The following is a 19,324-nucleotide window of genomic DNA, read 5'->3' on the forward strand; positions in this document are numbered from 1 at the left end:
ACAGGCTCCCTGATGTGCACACTATGGAGATCCACTGAAAAGCAGGCAGAGTTGTTAAATTGCCAAAGCTTTCTGCATCATGTACTTGTCTCCACGCACAAAAAATTTAGGTGGGCGCCAATGCTTTCTAGGTATCCAGCCTGTCCCCCTGCAGACGGTCACCAACGAGAACCCTTCGGGCCCCAGCCTGGGGACGACCCCGCAGGCTCGCTTCCTCCTGGTGATGCTCAGCATGCTGACCCTGCAGCACGGCGCCCACAACCTCAGCCTGCTGCTGAACTCAGGCACCCTCGCCCTCGCGCAGACGGCGCTGCGGCTCATCGGTAGGTAAAACACAACATGAAACCGACCGTGTCCCCACTTTAAGTTTATACTTCAAGGGCACGGAGCACGCCCACCAAGCTGTGCACACGTTCCCACCGTCTGGTTCCATAACCCTCCACCCCAGATGGAAACCCATACGTGTAGCGGCGACTCCGGGCTCCCTGCTCCCTGGCTGTTTGCAGCAGCAAACCTACTCTTCATGGCTCTGGGTTTGCCTGTTCTGGGCAGTTCACGTCCATGAAACCACACAGATGTCAGCCTGTTTGCGGATGATTTCTCTGGCTTGTGTCAGTGCTGCAGGCTAAAGACATTACCACTGTGTGAACATGCTGCGTTCTGTGTACCCATCCACCCGCCTGTTTCCGTTCTTTTGTCACGTACCTAGGAGTGGAGTTGGGCACATGGAGATCCTGTGTTTAACTGCTGAGTGCTGCTGGGCTCCCACAGCTCCGCACCGTGTCAGTGCCCACCAGCGGTGGACAGGCTCCGGCCTGTCCACGTCCGCCCAGCACCAGGTACTCTCGGTGTCTAAGGATGCAGGCCCCCGCAGCAGGAGTGCGGTGGCATCTCATCGTGGTTTCATCTCACTAGTGACAGATAATGTTGAGCCTCTTTACATGTGCTTGCTGGCCATTTGTCTGTCTTTGTTGGAAAAGTAAGTGCTCAGATCCTTTGCCCATTTTTAACTGGGATGTTGGTGTGGTTGAGTTATAGGAGTCCGTTACCTGTTCCAGATGCCATGCTGTTATCAGTTACGTGATTTGAAGGTATTTTGTCCCACTTGGTGGGCCCTGTTTTACTTTGATGCATAGTTTGAAATTTTGATGAAACCCAGTGTGTGTGTATATTTTTTTGCTGCTTCTGCCTTTGACGTCATGTCCAAGAAACCGTTGTCAGATTCACGGTCGTGAGGATCACCCACTATGTTTTCTTCTTGAGGCTTACTGTTTTTCAAAGAAGCTTAAAAACATTAAGTTCTCATACTTAGGTCTGTGGTTCATAGTTAGGTAATTTTTTAAACATGGTGTGAGGTAAGGGTTCACTTTATCTTTTTGAGTTTTCCGGTTGTCCCAGTACCATTTGTAGAAAAGAGTCTTCATTTGACCATCGATAGTTGGGTTTCCTTCTAGACTCTGTTCTGATCTGCTGGTCTGTGTGTCTGTCATTGTACCAGGACCACACTGTTTTCAACACTGTCGCTTTGAGGTAAGTTTTGAAACTGACAAGTGAGTCCTCCGGCTTTGTTTTTCTACGTCAGGATTATTTTCAGTACTTTGGTCCCTTGCATTTCCGAATGAGTTTCAGGGCTGGCTTCTCATGTCTACAAAAAGGCCATTGGTGTTCTCTGGGGATTGTACTGAAGCTGTAGGTTGTGTTGGGGGGTATTATCCTCCTAGCGACATTGAGCCTTTCCTTCCACGCACTTGGGGTGGCTTTTGTTCAGGTCTTAGCTCTTTTCTTTAATCAGCGTTTTGTGGTTTTGCTGTCGGGGAAATGCTGGCCTCCTAGAGTGAGTGGGGACTGTTCCCTGCTGTTCTGTTTCTGGAAGAATTAGGGCGTTGGCGCTAACTCTTTAAACACTGGGCAGAATTCAGCAGCTAAGCCACCTGGTGCGGAGCATCCTTTGTTGGGAGGGTTTTGGGTCACTGATACAGCCTCTTGTTATGTAGGTCTGTGCACATTCTCTGCTTCTTGTCGAGTCAATTCACGTAATTTGTGTGTTTTTAGGAATCTATCCGTTTTATCTGGGTTTGCTAACTTACTGGCCACAGTTATTCCCAGAATTGTCTTATAGTCAGTCATGTTTATTTCTGTAGACTCAGTAGTATTATCGCCACTTCATTTCTGGTTTTAGTTGTTTGTATCTTTTTTCCTTAATGTACCTAAAATATTTCAGTTTTGTTGATTTGATTTTGTTGACTGTTTTTCCCCTGCTCTCTACTCATCTCTGTGCTACTCTTACTCTTTCCTTCTTTCCTCTGACTTCCCGTTTACTTTGTTCTTTCCCAGCTCACCCAGATGTTCAGTTGAGTTATTTGAGAGTGGAAGGGAGGGAGGGGGGAGAGAGGGAGAGAGAAACATCGGTGTGAGAGAGACGTCGACTGGTGTCTCCCACTCCCACCCCAGCTGGGCCGGGGGTCAGACCTGCAGCCGAGGTGCTTACACTTGACCCTTTGGTTCAGATGGCCAACCCTAACCCCTGAGCCACACCGCCAAGGCTCCATTGGTAATGTTTGCTTCTGTAGATGTAAATTCCCCCTCAGCACTGCTTCTGCTGCATCCCCCAAGTTTTGGTATGCTGCATTTTTGTTTTCATTCATCTCAAAATATTTCATTTCTCTTGTGATTGTTTTCTTTGGTTGGTTTAGTGTCTGTGGGTTAATTCCACATACCTGTGAACTTTCCACTTTTCCTCCGGTTTGAATGTCTACTTCCGGTTCATTATGGTCAGAGAAGGTGCTTTGTGTATCTGCCTGTTTCTGTCAGAGACGTGCTTTGTGGCCTAATCTGTGGTCTGCGCTGGGGAAGGACCTGCGCCCTCGAGAAGCATGTGTGTCGGCTCCTCTCGAGCCTCGGGTCCTGCTCTGCACACGTGTGGATCTGGTTGGCTTGCGATGCTCTTTGCCTGAATCCCGAGATGCTGCAGGGCAAGTGCAGACCAAGCTTTCCTCTGCTCTTTGATCTTGTGGTCTTTGTGCCCACACGACCCGTCAGAAGCACGCACCAGGCTGGGAACAGGCAGCCTCTGTGAGTCACCCGTCCCATGTCTTAACGCCTCATAGCAACTAAGGACTGATACTGTTAAAAGTCTGAGCAGTGTATTTTCGTGGAGAAATTGCCTCTCTTGTTGTATCCCTTTTCTCAGAGGGTCCAGTAGGTAAAAGCCATGGCACAAATCATTGGTTATGGGGCTTCTGCTAACCCTGCTCTGGAGTTTAAATTCCAGCCTGTGTTCCACACATTCACACCCGTATCAGCCTCTTCCCAGGCCAGGGCTTTTCTTTCATGTATTTTATATTCATTTTACATGTATATGTCCAGATACTGTGGCCACAAAACACTAAGCCACAGCCCAGCCAGTGCAGCTCAGTGGTTGAACGTTAACCCGTGAACCAAGAGGTCACTGATTTGATTCCTGGTCAGGGCACACGCCCGGGTTTCAGGCTCAGTGTCCACTGGGGGGCGTGCAGGAGGCAGCGGATCAGGGTTCCTCTCTCATCATTGATGTTTCTCTCTCTCACTCCCTCTCCCTTCCTCTCCCTTCCTCTCTCTCTAAAATCAATAAAACATTAAAAAGACCCAGAACAACCCCACTGAGCCACTTCAGGAATGATCCCCTTTTTCTACTTGCAAATGTCTTCAAAGCCTTCCCAGTAAACTCAGCATTTCCAGGGTTGACATTACAGGGAGGGGTGGGGCCCGGCAGGAATGCACCCCTGCCCCCAGGGCCTCATGGAGGCCTGCCGGCCTGGAAGAAGACCGGTCCCCCAGTTCATCTGAAGCTTCACTCCTGCCCTGGGGCTGATGGACCCCTGTTCTCGCTCTCAGAGGAGAGAGGAGCACAAACTTTCTACATTTTTGACCTCCCAGGCCTACCTTTGGGAATGACGTTTGGGGACTTCCCCTCCTACCTAGAGCAGAGACTAAAGACCAAAGGAGCTCTTAGGCCTGCGTTTCCCCTCACGTAGGCCAGCAAGGCCACCAGCAGTCGGAGCACAGACCAGCCACTCCTGGGGTGGACTTACTGTTTTCACACCCTGGTGCACGTTGCTTCTGACAGCTCAGCTCCTGTTTTATACTATGGTGATTCCATAGCCACAGGGACCAATACATTCTTCATGCCTGCTCCTTTAGTCTTTCTTTTACCAAACAGGGTTCTAGAGAGTTCCACCACTGCCACCCCTGTCGGGTCCCCAAAACCACCCTCAGGCTCAGTGACGCACCAGGAGGCCTCACAGGACAAGAGGCAGAGGCACACTCAGAACCAAGACTTATCTCATTGAGGACACCGAGCAGCTCAGCAAAGGGAAAAGGTGCCTGGGCGAGGTCTGGGAGAACCAGACACAGGTCCTGTCCCAGTGGAGCCCACAGGACACGCACTGTGACAACACAGGAACTGCTGTCCCTCTGGGAAGCTCCTCAGAGACCTGGCGCCCAGGGTCCCCACAGGGCTGGTCTCTGCCTGGACGTACCCAAGTTCCAGACCCAGGAGGAAGCAGGTTCTGGCAGAGACCACACTGTCTGTGCAAAGAGTTTAGCACAGCGAGGCCTCAGTCGGGGAGTGGGGGCCCTCCCACGATCCAGGTTCCCAGAGGCCAGTGCAGGCCCACCCTGCACGTGGGGCTCTGAGGCTGGCGGTCTCGCCTTCTCTGAGGTCTCTCCTACGCAGCACCATAATTAAAGTTAATTTTTCTCTTAGACATTTAAGTGGTTATCTTTTGTTTGTCTATTCTAGTAAAAATGTGATGCAAATTTTTCAAACTTAATCACTTTGCCTTTATATCTTTTATCTCTCTTTTTTGTTAATCCCCACCTGAGGATATTTTTTCCATTGAGTTTTAGAGTGAAAGGGAAGGAGGGAGGGAGAGAGAAAAACATCGATGTGAGAGAGACACATAGGTTGATTGCCTCCCATATGCGCCCCAACAAGGGCTGGGGATCGAACCTCAGACCCTTTTGTGTGCAGGCCAACACTCTAACCACTGTGCCTCACCGGCCATGGCACACAGTGAATTGTTTAAAATTATTATCTTTGCCCGGCCGGCGTGACTAGAGGTTGAGCATTGAACACAGATCCAGGAGATCTCGGTTCAGTTCCCAGTCAGGGCAGATTCCCAGGTTGTGGGCTCAATCCCCAGTAGGGGGCGTGCAGGAGGCAGCAGCTGGGTCAGGACTCACTGCAGATGCCCATCAGCAACTCTCGTTGTTTCTGTCTCTCTCCCTTTTGCTGAAATCATTTTAAAACAAGATAATTTTTATCTTTGTCATATGTATTAATTGGGTACTGACTGGCTGCTGGTTCTGATGCCCTGACAGGCCCCAGTGGTGACAACGTTGAGGAAGACGGGAACGTGTTGGCCCGAGGCGCCTCTGCCACCGTCCTGGAGGAGACAAGGAAGGAGACGGCCCCCACGCAGCTCCCTGTCTCGGGGCCCGAGCTGGCCGCCATGATGAAGATCGGAACCAGGGTCATGCGGGGTGTGGACTGGAAGTGGGGCGACCAGGTACTGAGGTTTGCTTAGGTGCAGTGGCTGCACTGTCCTCAGTTTTTCACAACCTGACTGTCTCGCTCTCGCCAATGGAGCAAATGTCTGCTCACTCGGGACGTGTGCAGCTGACAGACCCAGCTGTTCATTCCCGATGCCAGGTGCACGGAGTCAGGACAGTAGAGAGAACAGCGTCCTGCGTGGGGCACCTCGTGCAGGGCCAGGTCTACGAGGGGTGGCGTTTGCTTTTGGAGCCCCTGGCACAGGCTCCAGTCGAGGTGCAGCCAGGACAAGGGCGAGAATGAGGAGTGCAGGACCCTCGTCTGAGCAGTTGCGTCCCCGAAGCTCTGCAGCGACACCCAGCTGCCTCTGCGAGCTGGTGGCCATGCATCCCCTCAGTGCCCTGCCCGGCCATCTCCGGCCATGGTGGTCTCCTTTCTGCTTCTCCTTGTGGCACATGGCCCCCGTGTCCATCAGGCCTCCCCAGGTGGAGCTCTGGGGGCTAGAGTCTGTCATCGCCCTGGTCTCCAGCTAAGGACAGTGCCCACCTTCCGAGGGTGTGGGAGGGTTCTTGTCACGCCCAGGCTTTCTCAGCCCACTAAAGCCAGGCCTCCTCAGCCACGTCAGGAGTCCACGTGCCCAGAACGACCGAGCAGGGCCTTCTGGAACCAGCTCACGCAGAAGCGAGAGCTGGAGGGGGAACACACAGTGAGAGGGGACACAGGTGCTGGTTTCCGATTTCTGGTCTTGTGGAGCCTCGTGAGGCAGTGAGGGGCCAAGGACCAGGCGCCAGGGCCGGGCTGGCCAGCCTTGTCCCCATGTTGCCCAGTGAGGGTGGCACTGAGAGGGCACGTCTCCTGTGTCCCTCTTGGGAAAGGTGCGTGAGAAGTGTCCTGGTCCGTGTCCAGCGGGGATGGCCGCGGTGCGTGTTGCCAGCGGTTAGAGCGCCTGCCTAGTGACGTAGCCGCTCTAGGCAGCGTCTGCGATGGGACAGCACGCGCCTCTTACCTGTCTGCGTTGTGGCTTCCCCAGGACGGACCTCCTCCCGGCCTCGGCCGTGTGATCGGTGAGCTGGGAGAGGACGGCTGGATCAGGGTCCAGTGGGACACGGGCAGCACCAACTCCTACAGGATGGGGAAGGAGGGGAAGTACGACCTCAAGCTGGCGGAGCTGCCGGCCGCCGCGCAGCCCTCGGCCGAGGACTCGGACACGGAGGACGATCCAGGTGGGCGCTGGGGACGGAGCCTTCCCGCCGGGCCTGGCCCTGGCAGCGCTCACCCGCACGCCGCTCGGTAGCTGCGGGCTTGCCCCTGAAGCCCAGGCTGAACAAGCCCCTGGTGTTTGCTGCAGGAGTGCAGCCTGGCTCTGGGCACCGCTGAGGCCGGGACAGGCCGCCTGCTCCCGCTGAGACAGTGCAGTGGGGCAGGCGGGCCTGGTCAGGGCGGCGCCCGGCGTGCTTCAGCCGGGCAGCGTGGGCGGGCCTGCCCCTCCCTCCCCCGTCCTCGGAATGCTGCTGTCAGTACTGATTGCTTGGAGAGATGCAGGGGTGAGAGTTTGCAGTGACCCCAGAAAGTTTAGTCCCATGTAAGGAAATCGAGGGTTGTGGGAGGAGGGCTTTGTCACGTTTTTCTAGATGCATCCAGAAGACCTTGGGATGTGAGAGAAGCATTCATGGCTGGTCTTGGTAGGACGGTCCGGGAGGCCAGCCCTGATTTGGCGGGGCTCAGGTGCCGGCCGTGTGTGCAGCATGGTCCAGCTTCTAAAGGGACTTTCCTGGTTGGGAGAGGAAACCGGAGAGTCTGAGCCCAGCAGAGAGCAGGCGTGGAGGTGGGACAGGCTGGCTCTGCGTGGGCACCGGCGATGCCCGCCTGTGGGCTCTCAGGAGTAGCACATGGAAGCCGCATGGCCCCGCCTAGGGGGTCAGCACAGGCTTTGCTGTCACTGCCTCTGACTGCACAGTGTCAGGCCTAGCAGCCCTCCTCGCAGCCTCTGCTTGGAGCTTCCCTCACGAGTTCAGAGTAGAAGGGAGCTGGCTGAGTGACAGACGCCTGCTGCCTCGCGCCTGCTAGTCCCAGAGCCTCTGTGCCCTCCGTGGAGATGGGCACCTCATCCCCGTCAAGGACACAGCTGGCTCAGCAGCAGCCAGCGTTTGACATTTGACAAGTTGCTTCCTAAGAGAGCAGATCCTTGAAATCGTTCTGAGCTGCGTGCTGAGGTGGTTCTTAAAAACTTAACTCGTTTCAAAAGCTAGTTTTCTTTGAGGAGATGGGCACAGAGATGATTAGGGTGAGCATCTACTGCATCTGGAATTGCACCTTTTCTTGCAAAGAGCTGCTTCCCTCTCCACAGTAAAAAGAAGACTGCGACGTTAACTCCCTTAAATTATACGCAGGCACATTTTCCAGTTCTGTTGGGAGCAGAGTCTCTTATTCTGATGTTTTTTTCAGAAGCTGAGCAATGTGAACGGAACATGCACCCCACCGCCATGATGCTGACCAGCACCGTTAACTTACTGCAAACTCTGTGCCTCTCCGCCGGGGTCCACGCTGAGGTCATGCAGACCGAGGCCACCAGGACCCTGTGTGGGCTGTTGCGGATGCTGGTGGAAAGCGGAACCACGGACAAGACAGGTAATCAAGTGCGGGTCAGGATCAGGGCTGCGCTTGTGTCGCGTGGTAGTGTGTGTGTGCGCGCGCACGCCTGCCTGCGTGCATTGGGGTCCTAGGGCACCCGATAGAAATCACCACAATCTTGGTAGCTTATTGGTCTGCTCGGGCTGCCACGTTTAAGTACCACAAACAGGGACTTAAACAGCAGAGATGAGGGATGAGGGCCTCATTCCTGGAGGCTGGAATCCAGCATCAAGGTGCCCGCAGGGCTGGGTCCGGGCTGGTCCTTCGGGCTGCACGGGCCTCTGCTCCAGGCCTCTCCTCACTGCTGGAGGTTTGCTGGCTGACTCTGATGTCCCTGTGGTGTCGCTCTCTGCCCTCATCTTCACGGGGTGTTGTCCTGTCTGTCTGTCTCCAAATTGCCCCTTTTATGAGGACACCAGGTACATTGTATTGGGGCCACCCTGCTCCAGTGTGCCCCCACCTTAATCATTTACATTTCCTGTGACTACTTCCCAGCAAGGTCACTGTGAGGCGCACAGATGCCTCCCCTGCATCTCTGTGCGTCTTTTTCTGTCTCTGATAAGGACTTCATTAGGGATTTAGGGTCCACCCCCATCCATTGTCTTAGTTACATCTGCAAGGCATTTACTTCCAAATAAGGTCTCACCCTAAGGTTCTGGATGACCAGGAACTTGGGGGATACACTTCAGCCCGCTGAGGTGCTTGAGTGTGTGTGGGGTGGGGTGGGGTGTGAGTGTGGAGGGGTGCAGGTTGTTGTGCATGTGAGTGTGCAGGTTAGAGCAGGTGGGTGTGATAGTGCAGGAGAGGGCGTGTTTCCCTGTGGCGTGGGAGCAGGGGCCCTGGGCCCTGGGGGCGGGGACGGTGAGTTGACGGGTGGGCCTAAGCAGGTCGTGGTACAGCCCCAATGGGCAGAGGATGACCCAAGGAAGGGCGGAGCAGGCAGGTTGTAGTCTCAGCAGAGTTCAGTTGGATAAAGCTCCTGAGAACCTTGCTCGCCTCCTATTAACACGACTTCTTATACTCAGATTGGCCATTCCTGGTGCAGGTAAAGTAGAAACAACATTATGGGGCATATTTCAAACACACAACATTTAAAAAGACGTAACAGGTGCTCTCCCCCATGTCCTGTGGACTGTGGACCATCTTCCTACGACCTAGAAGCAGTAGCTCCAGTTCCTTAACCAGTGTGAGTTACTACACGTCTGTTAAAGGTTTTTAAAATGTTGTCAGATGTTCCTTGAAATAACCCCAAAATCTTCCTCCGGAGGCTTTCCTCCCTCACTTTGGATTCATGAACATAGTGTAGCAGGTGAATTGGAAGCCGGGGTTGCGCTGAGTGATTCTTGGGGCCAGTACGAGCGGGTTGTGTCGCCCGCAGCCTCCCCAACCAGGCTGGTGAGCCGGGAGCAGCACCGCCGCTGGTGCTCACTGGGCTTCGTGCGCAGCATCGCGCTCACGCCTCACATGTGCGCCGCGCTCAGCTCCCCACCCTGGATCGCCCTGCTCATGCGGGTCGTCGAGGGACATGCGCCTTTCACGGCTGCCTCGCTGCAGCGCCAGGTAACGTGTGCCCGGCTCCTCCTGATCCCACTGGGTTTATTAAGCGATTCAGGAGTGGGCGGCGTCCCATCCAGAAACTAGTGGGCTCGCCCCAAAGTCAGTTCCTAGAAGCAGGCTGAGGTTCTTGACTGACTTCTGTGAGGGTCACGTCTCATCTTCACAGGAGTTGTAGTGTGATTGGCTCGAGGAGAATTAAACGAAGGGATGATTGTTTAGTTAAACGAGTGCCTGCGTCTGTGACACAGCTTATTTCTTTAACCTCTGGTCATCCATGTCGTTAGTCAACTTGGGTGTAGTTGGCTGTTGCATAATAATGAACATTAGAATTTCACGTGGTAAATTCCCTTACAGGAGCAGGAAATAGAAAATAAGACTCTTGTTTCTGTGTGTCAGAGGCTTTCTCTAACTCCGGTGTTCTGCATCGCCCTGCACAGATCCTTGCCATACACTTGCTGCAAGCGGTGCTGCCGTCCTGGGACAAGGCCGAGCGGGCAGAGGACATGAAGGGCCTCGTGGAGAAGCTCTTCGGGTTCCTGGGCAGCCTGCTCACCACCTGCTCCTCCGACATCCCCTTTCTTAGAGGTGGGCCGTGCTCCATCCTCGGGTCCCGGCTGGTGAGCGGGGCGTCCATAGCTCCTGTCCTGTGTTTCTTTCAGAGTCCACTCTGCGGAGGCGGAGGGCCCGGCCGCAGGCCTCACTTACGGCCACTCACAGCAGCACCCTGGCGGAGGAGGCGGTGGCCCTGCTGCGCACGCTGCACTCCCTGGGCCAGTGGAACGGCCTCATCAACAAGTATATCAACTCCCAGCTGCAGTCCGTCACCCTCAGCTGTGGGGCCAGGCCGGCCGACGGGGTGGGTGCTGCGCTCGTGGTCATGTCTGCCTGGTGACCTCTGCATGATGTCACCCTGACTTATACATTAAGTCGTCTTTGTATGTGCTGCGTGCTTTGTTCAGAGATATGTTTGAAAACATTTGTTACTGGAAATAATTATTGTGCGGCATGATTAACCATGAACTTGGCCCAGCTGTAGGTGGTAGGGCGCAGGCAGCTCTCAGGCTTCCGTCCTCATGCTCCCTTTCTCTGCACCAGGCCCTTCAGGGGGACTGCCTCCCGGACGCCTCGGAGAGCCCCGAGGTGGGGGGCCTCATGGCTGTCCTGGCCGTCATCGGGGGCATCGACGGCCGCCTGCGCCTGGGGGGCCAGGTCATGCACGAGGAGTTTGGGGAGGGCACCGTGACGCGCATCACCCCGAAGGGCAAGATCACCGTGCAGTTCTTGGACATGCGGACGTGCCGCGTGTGCCCGCTGAATCAGCTGAAGCCGGTAGGTGCTTGGTGCCCGGTGCTGGCAGTGAGGTGAGGGGTTTATATTAGACCTGGGCTCTGCCAGCGCTGCGAGTCCCGTAGCCTCGCTGCTTCCAGGGGCCGTCCGCCCAGCTCCCTTGTTTGCTCTGTGTGCTGGGGTGAGTCGGGCCTTCACAGGGTTGGGGGTTAGCAGTTTACATCTTGTCTCAGCCTCAAAAGACAGGGGAGGACAGCAGTCACTTAGCAGGAACCGTGAGAGTTTTCAACTACTCAGCTTTGAAAAAACCCTAAAAATGATTCCTTTTAAAAAAAGGGCCATTCTTCCCGTAGAAATGCTTTTTAATTGTGCTGAGTGACTGGCTTGTGTAGCAGCTACTGTCACCCTAGATCTGTGAAGTCGGGGTGCCCAGGGGAGGGAGGGTTTATGTTATCCTGATGTGACCTGCGTTGCAGTCTGACTGTGTTTCGAGAAACACTGATTGTCACAGAAATAAGTATACGCTGTAGTAAGCTTAAAATGTACAGAAAAGCCTAAGTAGGTAATAATTACAACCCTTTGACAAGTTGGCAAAGAAAAAGTACCGTAGATTAAGTCTGTTGCACATACACGCGTCCCTCCTCTCGCATCGTCTGTCAGCAGACTGTGGGTGTGTGGTCTCTGAGAATTAAGCCTCGAGGTCGTGGTAACTTCCAGGCACCTTCCTTCCCGCTGCCCTGGCCGCGTGGTGAGCGTCCTGCTCTCCCCGCAGCTCCCTGCCGTGGCGTTCAGCATCACCAACCTGCCCTTCGCAGACCCCATGCTCTCGGTCTGGGCGCAGCTGGTGAACCTCGCGGGAAGCAGGCTGGAGAAGAACCGGATGAAGAAGTCGCCCAAACGGGGCTTTGCAGGTGAGCCTGCTGTCAGTTTGGGCTCAGACGGGGGCCATGCTGAGCTGTGGGGTGGAACCCGGGGCAGCGCTGGGCATGGCCTCCCCTCTTCCCAGGGCCAGTGTCTGTCCTCTCTTGCCCCCTGTTACCCTCCAGCCGTGGTCTCTGGCCCAGTTGCCTTTGGGGACTTTGCTCTTGGCTTCGTCACCTGCAGACCCAGCAGGGCCGCCTTGCTTTGTCCCCATTGGCAGTGGGTGGAGACTCCTGTACGTGGGCCCCTCGTGTGTCTGGGTCCTGCTTTTGGCGGTGTCCCTGCATCGCCCTTGCATGTTCTTCGAGCCGTCCCCCCCTCGCTGCTCTTTCCCTGTTGAAATCCCGTGGTATCTTCCTAACACCACTTGTTCTGCCCTCTCAAGTTTTCTCAACCATTTCTCCCGTTTCCGTGACTGCTGCTGCAGTGTTTACGATGGTGACACCTTTACCTGAGCCTCCAGCTCACATCCCTAGCTGGAGGGCACGAGCGTGTCAGCCACAGCACGTCCAGAATCCACTAGCCTTGTCCCCTAGCCGGTCACAGCAGATGACCCTGGCTGCCTGGTACTCGGCCTCGATGCCCGAGGGGCACCTGTGCTGCTTTCGTCTCCTGCCGTCCCTCGTCCCCACACTGCCCCCGGGGACTCCGTGTGTCCTGCTTGGGGCACTGCTGGGACAGCTGTGCTCAGCTCCTGTGTCGCCTGCGTCTCTGGTCGGCTTCCTCAGCCTGCTGGTTGGTGGCCTGGGGCGCGGCTGTGTCCCTGTGACTAGAGGGGAGCATGGGGAGGGTTGTGCTCCTGAGAGCGTGAGTGAGAGGACTGTAGGTGGCAAGTACTGGACAGAACTGTCCTGGTGGTGGCTTGGCAAGGAAAGGCGCAAGTCTCTTGTCACCTTTCTGGTTGGAATTTTAGCTATTTGATGATACTGATAACAGATCACAGAGTTCTGTGTTCAGCCATTGATCTCAGCCCGGCCCATGGAGGAGCAGGAAAGGGGGAGACCGGAGAGGCAAGGGCACTTTCCCAGAATCCCCGGTCTTGATTTAACTCTGGGAAAGATGAGTCCTTCAGTCCACAGCCCTGGGCCTGGTCACCTGATTCCCACAGCGACGGCTTGTTTATGTCCCGTCGCCGCAGTGGAGTGAGCTCGAGCAGGGCGTGCATCCCGCTGAGTCCTTTCCTCCCGCAGGACAAGTGGACCTGGACCTGCTTCGGAGCCAGCAGCTGAAGCTGTACATCCTGAAGGCAGGCCGCGCACTGCTGTCCCACCAGGACCAGCTCCGGCAGATCCTGGCCCAGCCTGCCGTGCAGGAGGCTGCTGTGCAGACAGGTGTGTGAGGGTCGGTGTGCCAGACACAGGCCCCACCCGCGTACACAGAGACGGAGGGATCTGGTGGGGCAAGGGGGCGCAGGGCCTTCCCGCTGCTACTTAATGTGGCCCAAGGACAGCAGCACTGACCCCAACACAGAGGACACGGTACAAACGTAGACTCTCAGGCCTTCCTGACCTCAGAGGTGAGGCCTGCGCCTTAACCAGACCCTGCGCTGGTTCCACGCACAGAGCACGGCCCTGGGACCTCACCAGTGGGGCCTGACGTCTGTGCCACCAACTGCTGGGCACTTGAGGAAATGCACAGACACGTCTGTGTCTCTGTCCACTTCTCTGTCTCTGCGTGTCCACTGACAAAGTCGACTGGGGAATGTGTCACACGCAAAGGCACGCAGACACGTGTGCAGGTGCATGTTGTGGCTGCTTTGTCGGTGGTGGTGTATCCTGAACCTGGAGACAAGTCAATGCCGGTCGTTAGGTGTTGCGTTTGCGCAGGGGAACACGTGGTGCCGTTTGCAGTGCTGAAACACGTGCTCGTTGCCTGGAAACGGTAATGATCCGAGAAATGGGAGAGCCTGTTGCTAGGAGTCTAGCTGTGCCGTAGGAGTATGTGCTAGCGAGGTGCTGACGGTGGACGTTCAGCTGGCTTGCCTTAAACTTACATTGTTACTGTTTTCTAGAATGAGCTCTTTGAGTAGGAAAAACCAAGCTGTGAGGTCTTTTGACCCTCTGTCGAGAGACACTGCTGAGTATGTGGGAACGAGGCCGTCCCTGTCTGTGCCCCTCACTCCCTGGGTCAGGGCGAGAAGACAGAGTGGACCCAGCAGCTCTGTCTGCGGCCAGCCCTCTGACCCCTGCTAGCACAGTTCCTGGACGTCCAGGACACCAGTGGCCAAGGCTGGGGAGGGCTGGGCGGAGTGTGGTTGTCTAGGGTGTGGCAGGGTAGAAGCCCTGCTGCTGATGGGCTCAGTACCTTCCCTTTAATGTCACACATACTTTGTTTTCAATCCAGACGATGGTGCAGCTGCGTCCCCTGACCTGGGGGACATGTCTCCAGAGGGGCCGCAGCCCCCAATGATCCTCCTGCAGCAGCTGCTGGCGGCGGCCACCCAGCCGTCCCCGGTGAAGGCCATCTTCGACAAGCAGGAGCTCGAGGTACTGGCCGCTGAACAGTTTTATTTCTCAATGTGTATTTTCTCACTGATGTATTCCTCTTTTCTGGGCTTTGTTTTTGTTTTTGTTTTTTTGGTGTCTGTTCCTTTTGGTGTCTGGCACGGCCACCCATCCCCTGGAGCCACCGAGGGGCCCTCGGTTCTTCTGTCCTGGCCACAGGAGCAGAGGAGCTCAGGGGGCAAAGCTTGAGGGGACTCACTGATACCGTCTGGATTTTAAGTGACGTGTCGCAGTGATTCTCACAACTCTTTAGGCTTTAACCGTGTTTGCCGTAGAACTTATAACACTAGAGAATGGAGGGGTTGAAGTTTAGCCTTATTGTGAATTCATGTGGATTATTTGAAAACCCCACTAGATTCGGCCGGGGTTAAGTGCTCAGGTGCTGGTGGAGGCGTCTTTTTCTGGGAAGTGCCGTTATGGAAAGAGCATTCAGCCTACGATGCTGCTCTCGCTCGCTTGTCCACTCAGCCCAAAGCCTCTCTTGGTCCTGCTGTCCCTGCCAGGCCGGGGCCCTTGCCTGGTGCGCTCCCGGCAGCCTAGGGCCGGGGGCACATGTCTGCAGAAGAGGCGACGGTGACCAGGTCTGAGTGATGGCAGCGTCGCGGCCTGAGACCTGGAGGACTTGATGTGTTTAAAAACCTTTGGTATGTAAAACATAAATTCTGGGTAAAATACCAAAGACAAAACAAAAGCTTGGATGCTGAGTTTGGCAGGCAGAAGGCATCTGATCGACAGCCTCAGAGAGCAGGACCCTGCTGGGAGCAGGACCAGAGTGGAGAGGCAGCTGCCTCTGGCCACTGCCGTGAAGGCTGACCGGTGGGGCGCAAGGGCAGAGGCAGGATGCGAGCGTGGGGTTCAGTGACCACTCGCTAGGCCTGAGAGCTTTGAAGTGCCTCAGTGTGGCCTGGCTCTGTGTCCTGTCCCCTGCAGAGACAAGAGTATTTAGGAGGGTGTGGGCAGTGGCAGCCAGGGGCACCGTGGGAGGGCCTGGCGCCAAGAGGAAAGAGGAGAGGAAACGGGGAAATGCGGAGGGAGCTCTTCCCGGGCTCTGTCTCCACCGATTCGGATGGGAGCTCGGCCGACGTCCTTGTTGTGCTGTGTGAAGCGCCTTCCCCTCGGCTGCAGTGACCACGCCTTCTCTCTGGTTTCCCCTGAGATGCGCTTGTGTCCATCCTCGGGGTGGTGCCCGCGGGTGGGGACGGCTGCGTGTGCGGGGGGAGTGTAGCCGCGTGATGCACGTGCTCACCAGGTCACCACCCCGTTTCCCAGTGTTTAGTTCCCTTGTTTTCTATACCTACTTGACCCTCAGAGCGGCTCTTTGCCCTTTGCGTAGTCGAGAGTTGATTTCTTGGCCCACGAGAGCCCCTTGTTGTCTCTGCCCATCGCCCAGAGTGAGGGAGCCGGAGGCGGTGGGTGCTGCTTGGTCTTGGGGACAGGGGCACCTCTCTTTCGTCCCTGGGCCCCCCGCTCTGCTTTCACGCGCTCAGCTTGCTTCCCCCAGAGCTCGGGGCTGCAGTGACGCTGTCCTTAGAGGACACTGAGATTAGGACACTAGGCTCCGTGTGTGCCCAGGTGGGAGTCACTGAAGCGTCGTAGTTTTTCTCTGCCCTAAACTGTGGGCATCGTCTCTCTCGTGCTTTACCTGTTCGTATAAACACACGCCGCACTTCGTGGTGAAGGCCGTCGTCTCCGCTTTCTGGGACGGGCTTAGGGCGCCTGGCTTTTCCGGCCCCCAGCCCCGCCCTCCTCTGCGCAGGCTGCCGCCCTGGCTGTGTGCCAGTGTCTGGCTGTGGAGTGCACGCACCCGTCCAGCCCTGTGTTTGAAGACGGCAGCTCCAGCGAGGCCACCACGCCGGTGCCCATGCAGCATCTTCGCCCCGCCAGGGCCAAGAAGCGCAAGCAGTCGCCTGTTCCCGCGCTGCCCATCGTGGTCCAGCTCATGGAGATGGGCTTCCCAAGAAGGAACATAGAGTTGGCGCTGAAGTCGCTCACAGGCGCCTCTGGGAACGCTGCGGGCCTGCCAGGTATTGTTTTCCTTGTGAGTGTCTCACTGCCCTCCCACTTGCCCGCAGGTTGGCGCTTCGATGCTGACATCGGAGGCCTGCGGGCGGGCGGGTGCAGTGGGGCTTACTCTGGGTGTGCTTCTCGTAGGCGTGGAGGCCCTGGTGGGGTGGCTGCTGGACCATGCCGACACGCAGGTCACCGATCTCTCGGACGCAGACACAGGGTCTGAGGACTGTTCGGACGAGGAGCTGGTGGAGGACTTGGACGACATGGCCTACGCTGTGGTCAGTGCTGTCCTGTGCTGCCCCCCCGCACCCCCTGCCCCGCGCCTTCCCGCCCTGTGCTCCGGGGCCTCTCCGCAGGGACGCTGAGTGCCGCAGGGTGTCCTGTGCCTCAGCTGTTACTTCAGGCTTAAAGCAGCCCTGTCCGGCGCCTGGTGGTGTCTGGAAGCATCAGAAGAAACTTTAGGAAAAGATTGTGTTGTAGGTGAGGCCGCGGCCTCTGGTCTGAGTAAAGTGCTTCATGGGACTATCTGGAGAAATGCCTCAGAAATGTTCAGTCCCAGCCTCTGGTCCATTCTGCTGACCTGCTGCTGCTGCTAATCTCTTTTAAGTGAGGGAGGTCAGCTCTTCAGGCGGATTCAGAGCCAGCTCACCCGTCTGTTCCAGTGACGCCTTCTCAAGCAGTAAACCTTTCCTTGCTTAGAAAACTTTTATAGGGAACACATGGTCAATGCTACTACTTTATTCCTTCACGTTGTAGGTTTCACACACGTCTGTACTTTTTAAGTAGCTTTACCTGGTTCGCCGTTTTCAAGAAGTGTATCTGATCTCTCCTAGTCTTCCGGGGCTGTCGTAACCGAGAGCCAGACCTACAAGAAACGCGCCGACTTCCTGAGTAACGACGACTATGCCGTGTACGTGCGCGAGAACATCCAGGTGAGTGAGGGTCTGGGCTGAGCCTTGCCTAGGCTCTCGTGCTCCTGCTTCGGCATCTCGAAAAGTCCATGGCTGGGGAGGGTGGACAGCACTGCAAGGGGTCCTGTGGCCGGGCAGGGACGGCCAGGAAGAGGTGACTGGTCCCATTGTCGCCATTTGGACCCTTTTGAAAATCTCTCTGCTCGCGTGTCTTGCGTTCTCCGCGTGTCCACCGTGTGAAGTCAGGTTGAGCTCTTCGCTAGGCCTCTCCGCACCTTGGATCCTGCTGCTTTGTTCTGGTGTCCTCCAGAGAAAGTCCCTGGTCGCCTCACTTCACCCGGGAACCTGTCAGGATGTGTCCCTAACAGACACAGGACTTTGTCTTTAACACAACATTGCTGCCACCTAACCTCACCCAGCAAAGTGCCCAGTACATCTCACAGCCGGTGCTCGCTCAGATACTCCTGATGTTCTCAGAAATACCTTTTTTACAGTAACTTTTAAAACTCGGGTGCCGTCAAGCTCACACAGCTTACATTTGGGTGGTAACGTGTCATAGCCCAGAGCGGCCTCCCTGGCTCTTTCCTTTCCGTGGCGTTTACCGGTGGCTGTCCCTCCTCTCCCTCCCCTGCACATCCTGCCGTCCGCGTGACGCCACAGGGTCTGGACTCAGGCTGCGTCTCCGGCTGGAAGGCAGCACGCGGACCGGCTGCAGGTTAGCTCTGTAGCCGGCTCGTCTGTCAGAAGTTCTGCTGGTTCACGTTGGTGCCTTGTTGCCCTGAGTGCCATCGCCTGGGCCGTCGAGATGGGTACACACAGTGACGTTCTAGCTTTGTCATCGCTTCCGAGCTTACTAGCTGGAGGTCTCTGTGCTTTGATGTGAGACCTTCGTACCGGCTCTGGCTCCTTCACGCAGTGTCGGTAGGGAAGGCGGAGTTCGTGCCTGTGGTCGTGGTGGTTTTGTTTTTTGCTTAATCAGCTTCCTGAATGGAGAATCCATTTCCGGTCCTTCCAGAGGTGACCAGCGACCTGTGTTCTGCGTGTTGTCGATGTGACCCACTTACTCGCCCTTCTGGATTTGATGTATTTCATTTTCTCCCCAATATGTATACTTTTTTTTTAATTTTTAGAGGGAGAGGGAGAGAGAGACATCATTTGGGTGCCTCCTGCACGCCCCCTGCTGGGAATCCAGCCTGCAGCCCGGCATGTGCCCTGACCAGGAACCGAACCGGCCATCTCTCGGTTGGTAGGACGACGCCCGGCCGGCTTAGCCGCCCCGGCCAGGGCTGGGTTTCATGCGTCTCACCTGCCATTCCCCTTGGTCAGCCTGGGCTTCTGAGTGAGCACGTTCGTCACTGGTTGCTCCCTGACCAGGGGCATCAGGCGCACCTCCCGCCCCCGCCAGCGAGGAGCCCAGGCCCCACTTGCGTCAGAGGGCTTGGAGCGCGCACTCCGGGCGCCGGAGGAGCCCTTCCTTAGGGGCAGTCATGCTGCTTATAAGTGTTCACTCTGTCTGGTCTCACACTGGGCTGGACTTTGAGTTTGATTTTCATTTAGGTGGGGATGATGGTGAGATGCTGTCGGACGTATGAGGAGGTGTGTGAAGGGGACATGGGCAAGGTGATCAAGCTGGACCGCGATGGGCTACACGACCTCAACGTGCAGTGCGACTGGCAGCACAAGGGGGGCACCTACTGGGTGCGGTACATCCACGTGGAGCTCGTAGGTGAGCGGCCCCCTCCTGCCCTTCGGCTCCCCTGCATCTCAGTCCCTGGAGCGCGTGCTGATCACGCGCCCTTCACGTTGGTGCCTGCAGGCTACCCGCCCCCGAGCTTCCCTTCTCACATCAAGATCGGAGACAAGGTGCGCGTCAAAGCCTCGGTGACCACCCCGAAGTACAAGTGGGGCTCCGTGACGCACCAGAGCGTGGGTGTTGTGAAAGGTAATGCTCTCCGGGCAACAGAATCCCA

At 56.2% G+C, this 19,324-nt stretch overlaps 1 protein-coding gene across 1 annotated transcript in view; it reads left to right on the plus strand.

Annotated features, from left to right (window-relative positions):
• Nucleotides 1-19,324, plus strand: part of HERC2 (HECT and RLD domain containing E3 ubiquitin protein ligase 2) — a 140,943-nt gene that overhangs the window by 68,378 nt on the left and 53,241 nt on the right. The window contains exons 35-50 of the mRNA XM_087829217.1: nucleotides 132-323; nucleotides 5,362-5,549; nucleotides 6,564-6,756; nucleotides 7,979-8,161; nucleotides 9,543-9,724; nucleotides 10,159-10,306; nucleotides 10,381-10,577; nucleotides 10,817-11,050; nucleotides 11,781-11,919; nucleotides 13,120-13,260; nucleotides 14,273-14,415; nucleotides 16,190-16,457; nucleotides 16,585-16,721; nucleotides 17,277-17,375; nucleotides 18,912-19,080; nucleotides 19,171-19,296. Coding sequence (XP_087685343.1) covers nucleotides 132-323; nucleotides 5,362-5,549; nucleotides 6,564-6,756; nucleotides 7,979-8,161; nucleotides 9,543-9,724; nucleotides 10,159-10,306; nucleotides 10,381-10,577; nucleotides 10,817-11,050; nucleotides 11,781-11,919; nucleotides 13,120-13,260; nucleotides 14,273-14,415; nucleotides 16,190-16,457; nucleotides 16,585-16,721; nucleotides 17,277-17,375; nucleotides 18,912-19,080; nucleotides 19,171-19,296 — 2,739 coding nt within the window. The remainder of the gene's footprint in view (nucleotides 1-131; nucleotides 324-5,361; nucleotides 5,550-6,563; nucleotides 6,757-7,978; nucleotides 8,162-9,542; nucleotides 9,725-10,158; nucleotides 10,307-10,380; nucleotides 10,578-10,816; nucleotides 11,051-11,780; nucleotides 11,920-13,119; nucleotides 13,261-14,272; nucleotides 14,416-16,189; nucleotides 16,458-16,584; nucleotides 16,722-17,276; nucleotides 17,376-18,911; nucleotides 19,081-19,170; nucleotides 19,297-19,324) is intronic.

This window comes from Miniopterus natalensis, chromosome 22 (assembly GCF_054644295.1).
Source record: "Miniopterus natalensis isolate mMinNat1 chromosome 22, mMinNat1.hap1, whole genome shotgun sequence".
Taxonomy (NCBI): domain Eukaryota; kingdom Metazoa; phylum Chordata; class Mammalia; order Chiroptera; family Miniopteridae; genus Miniopterus; species Miniopterus natalensis.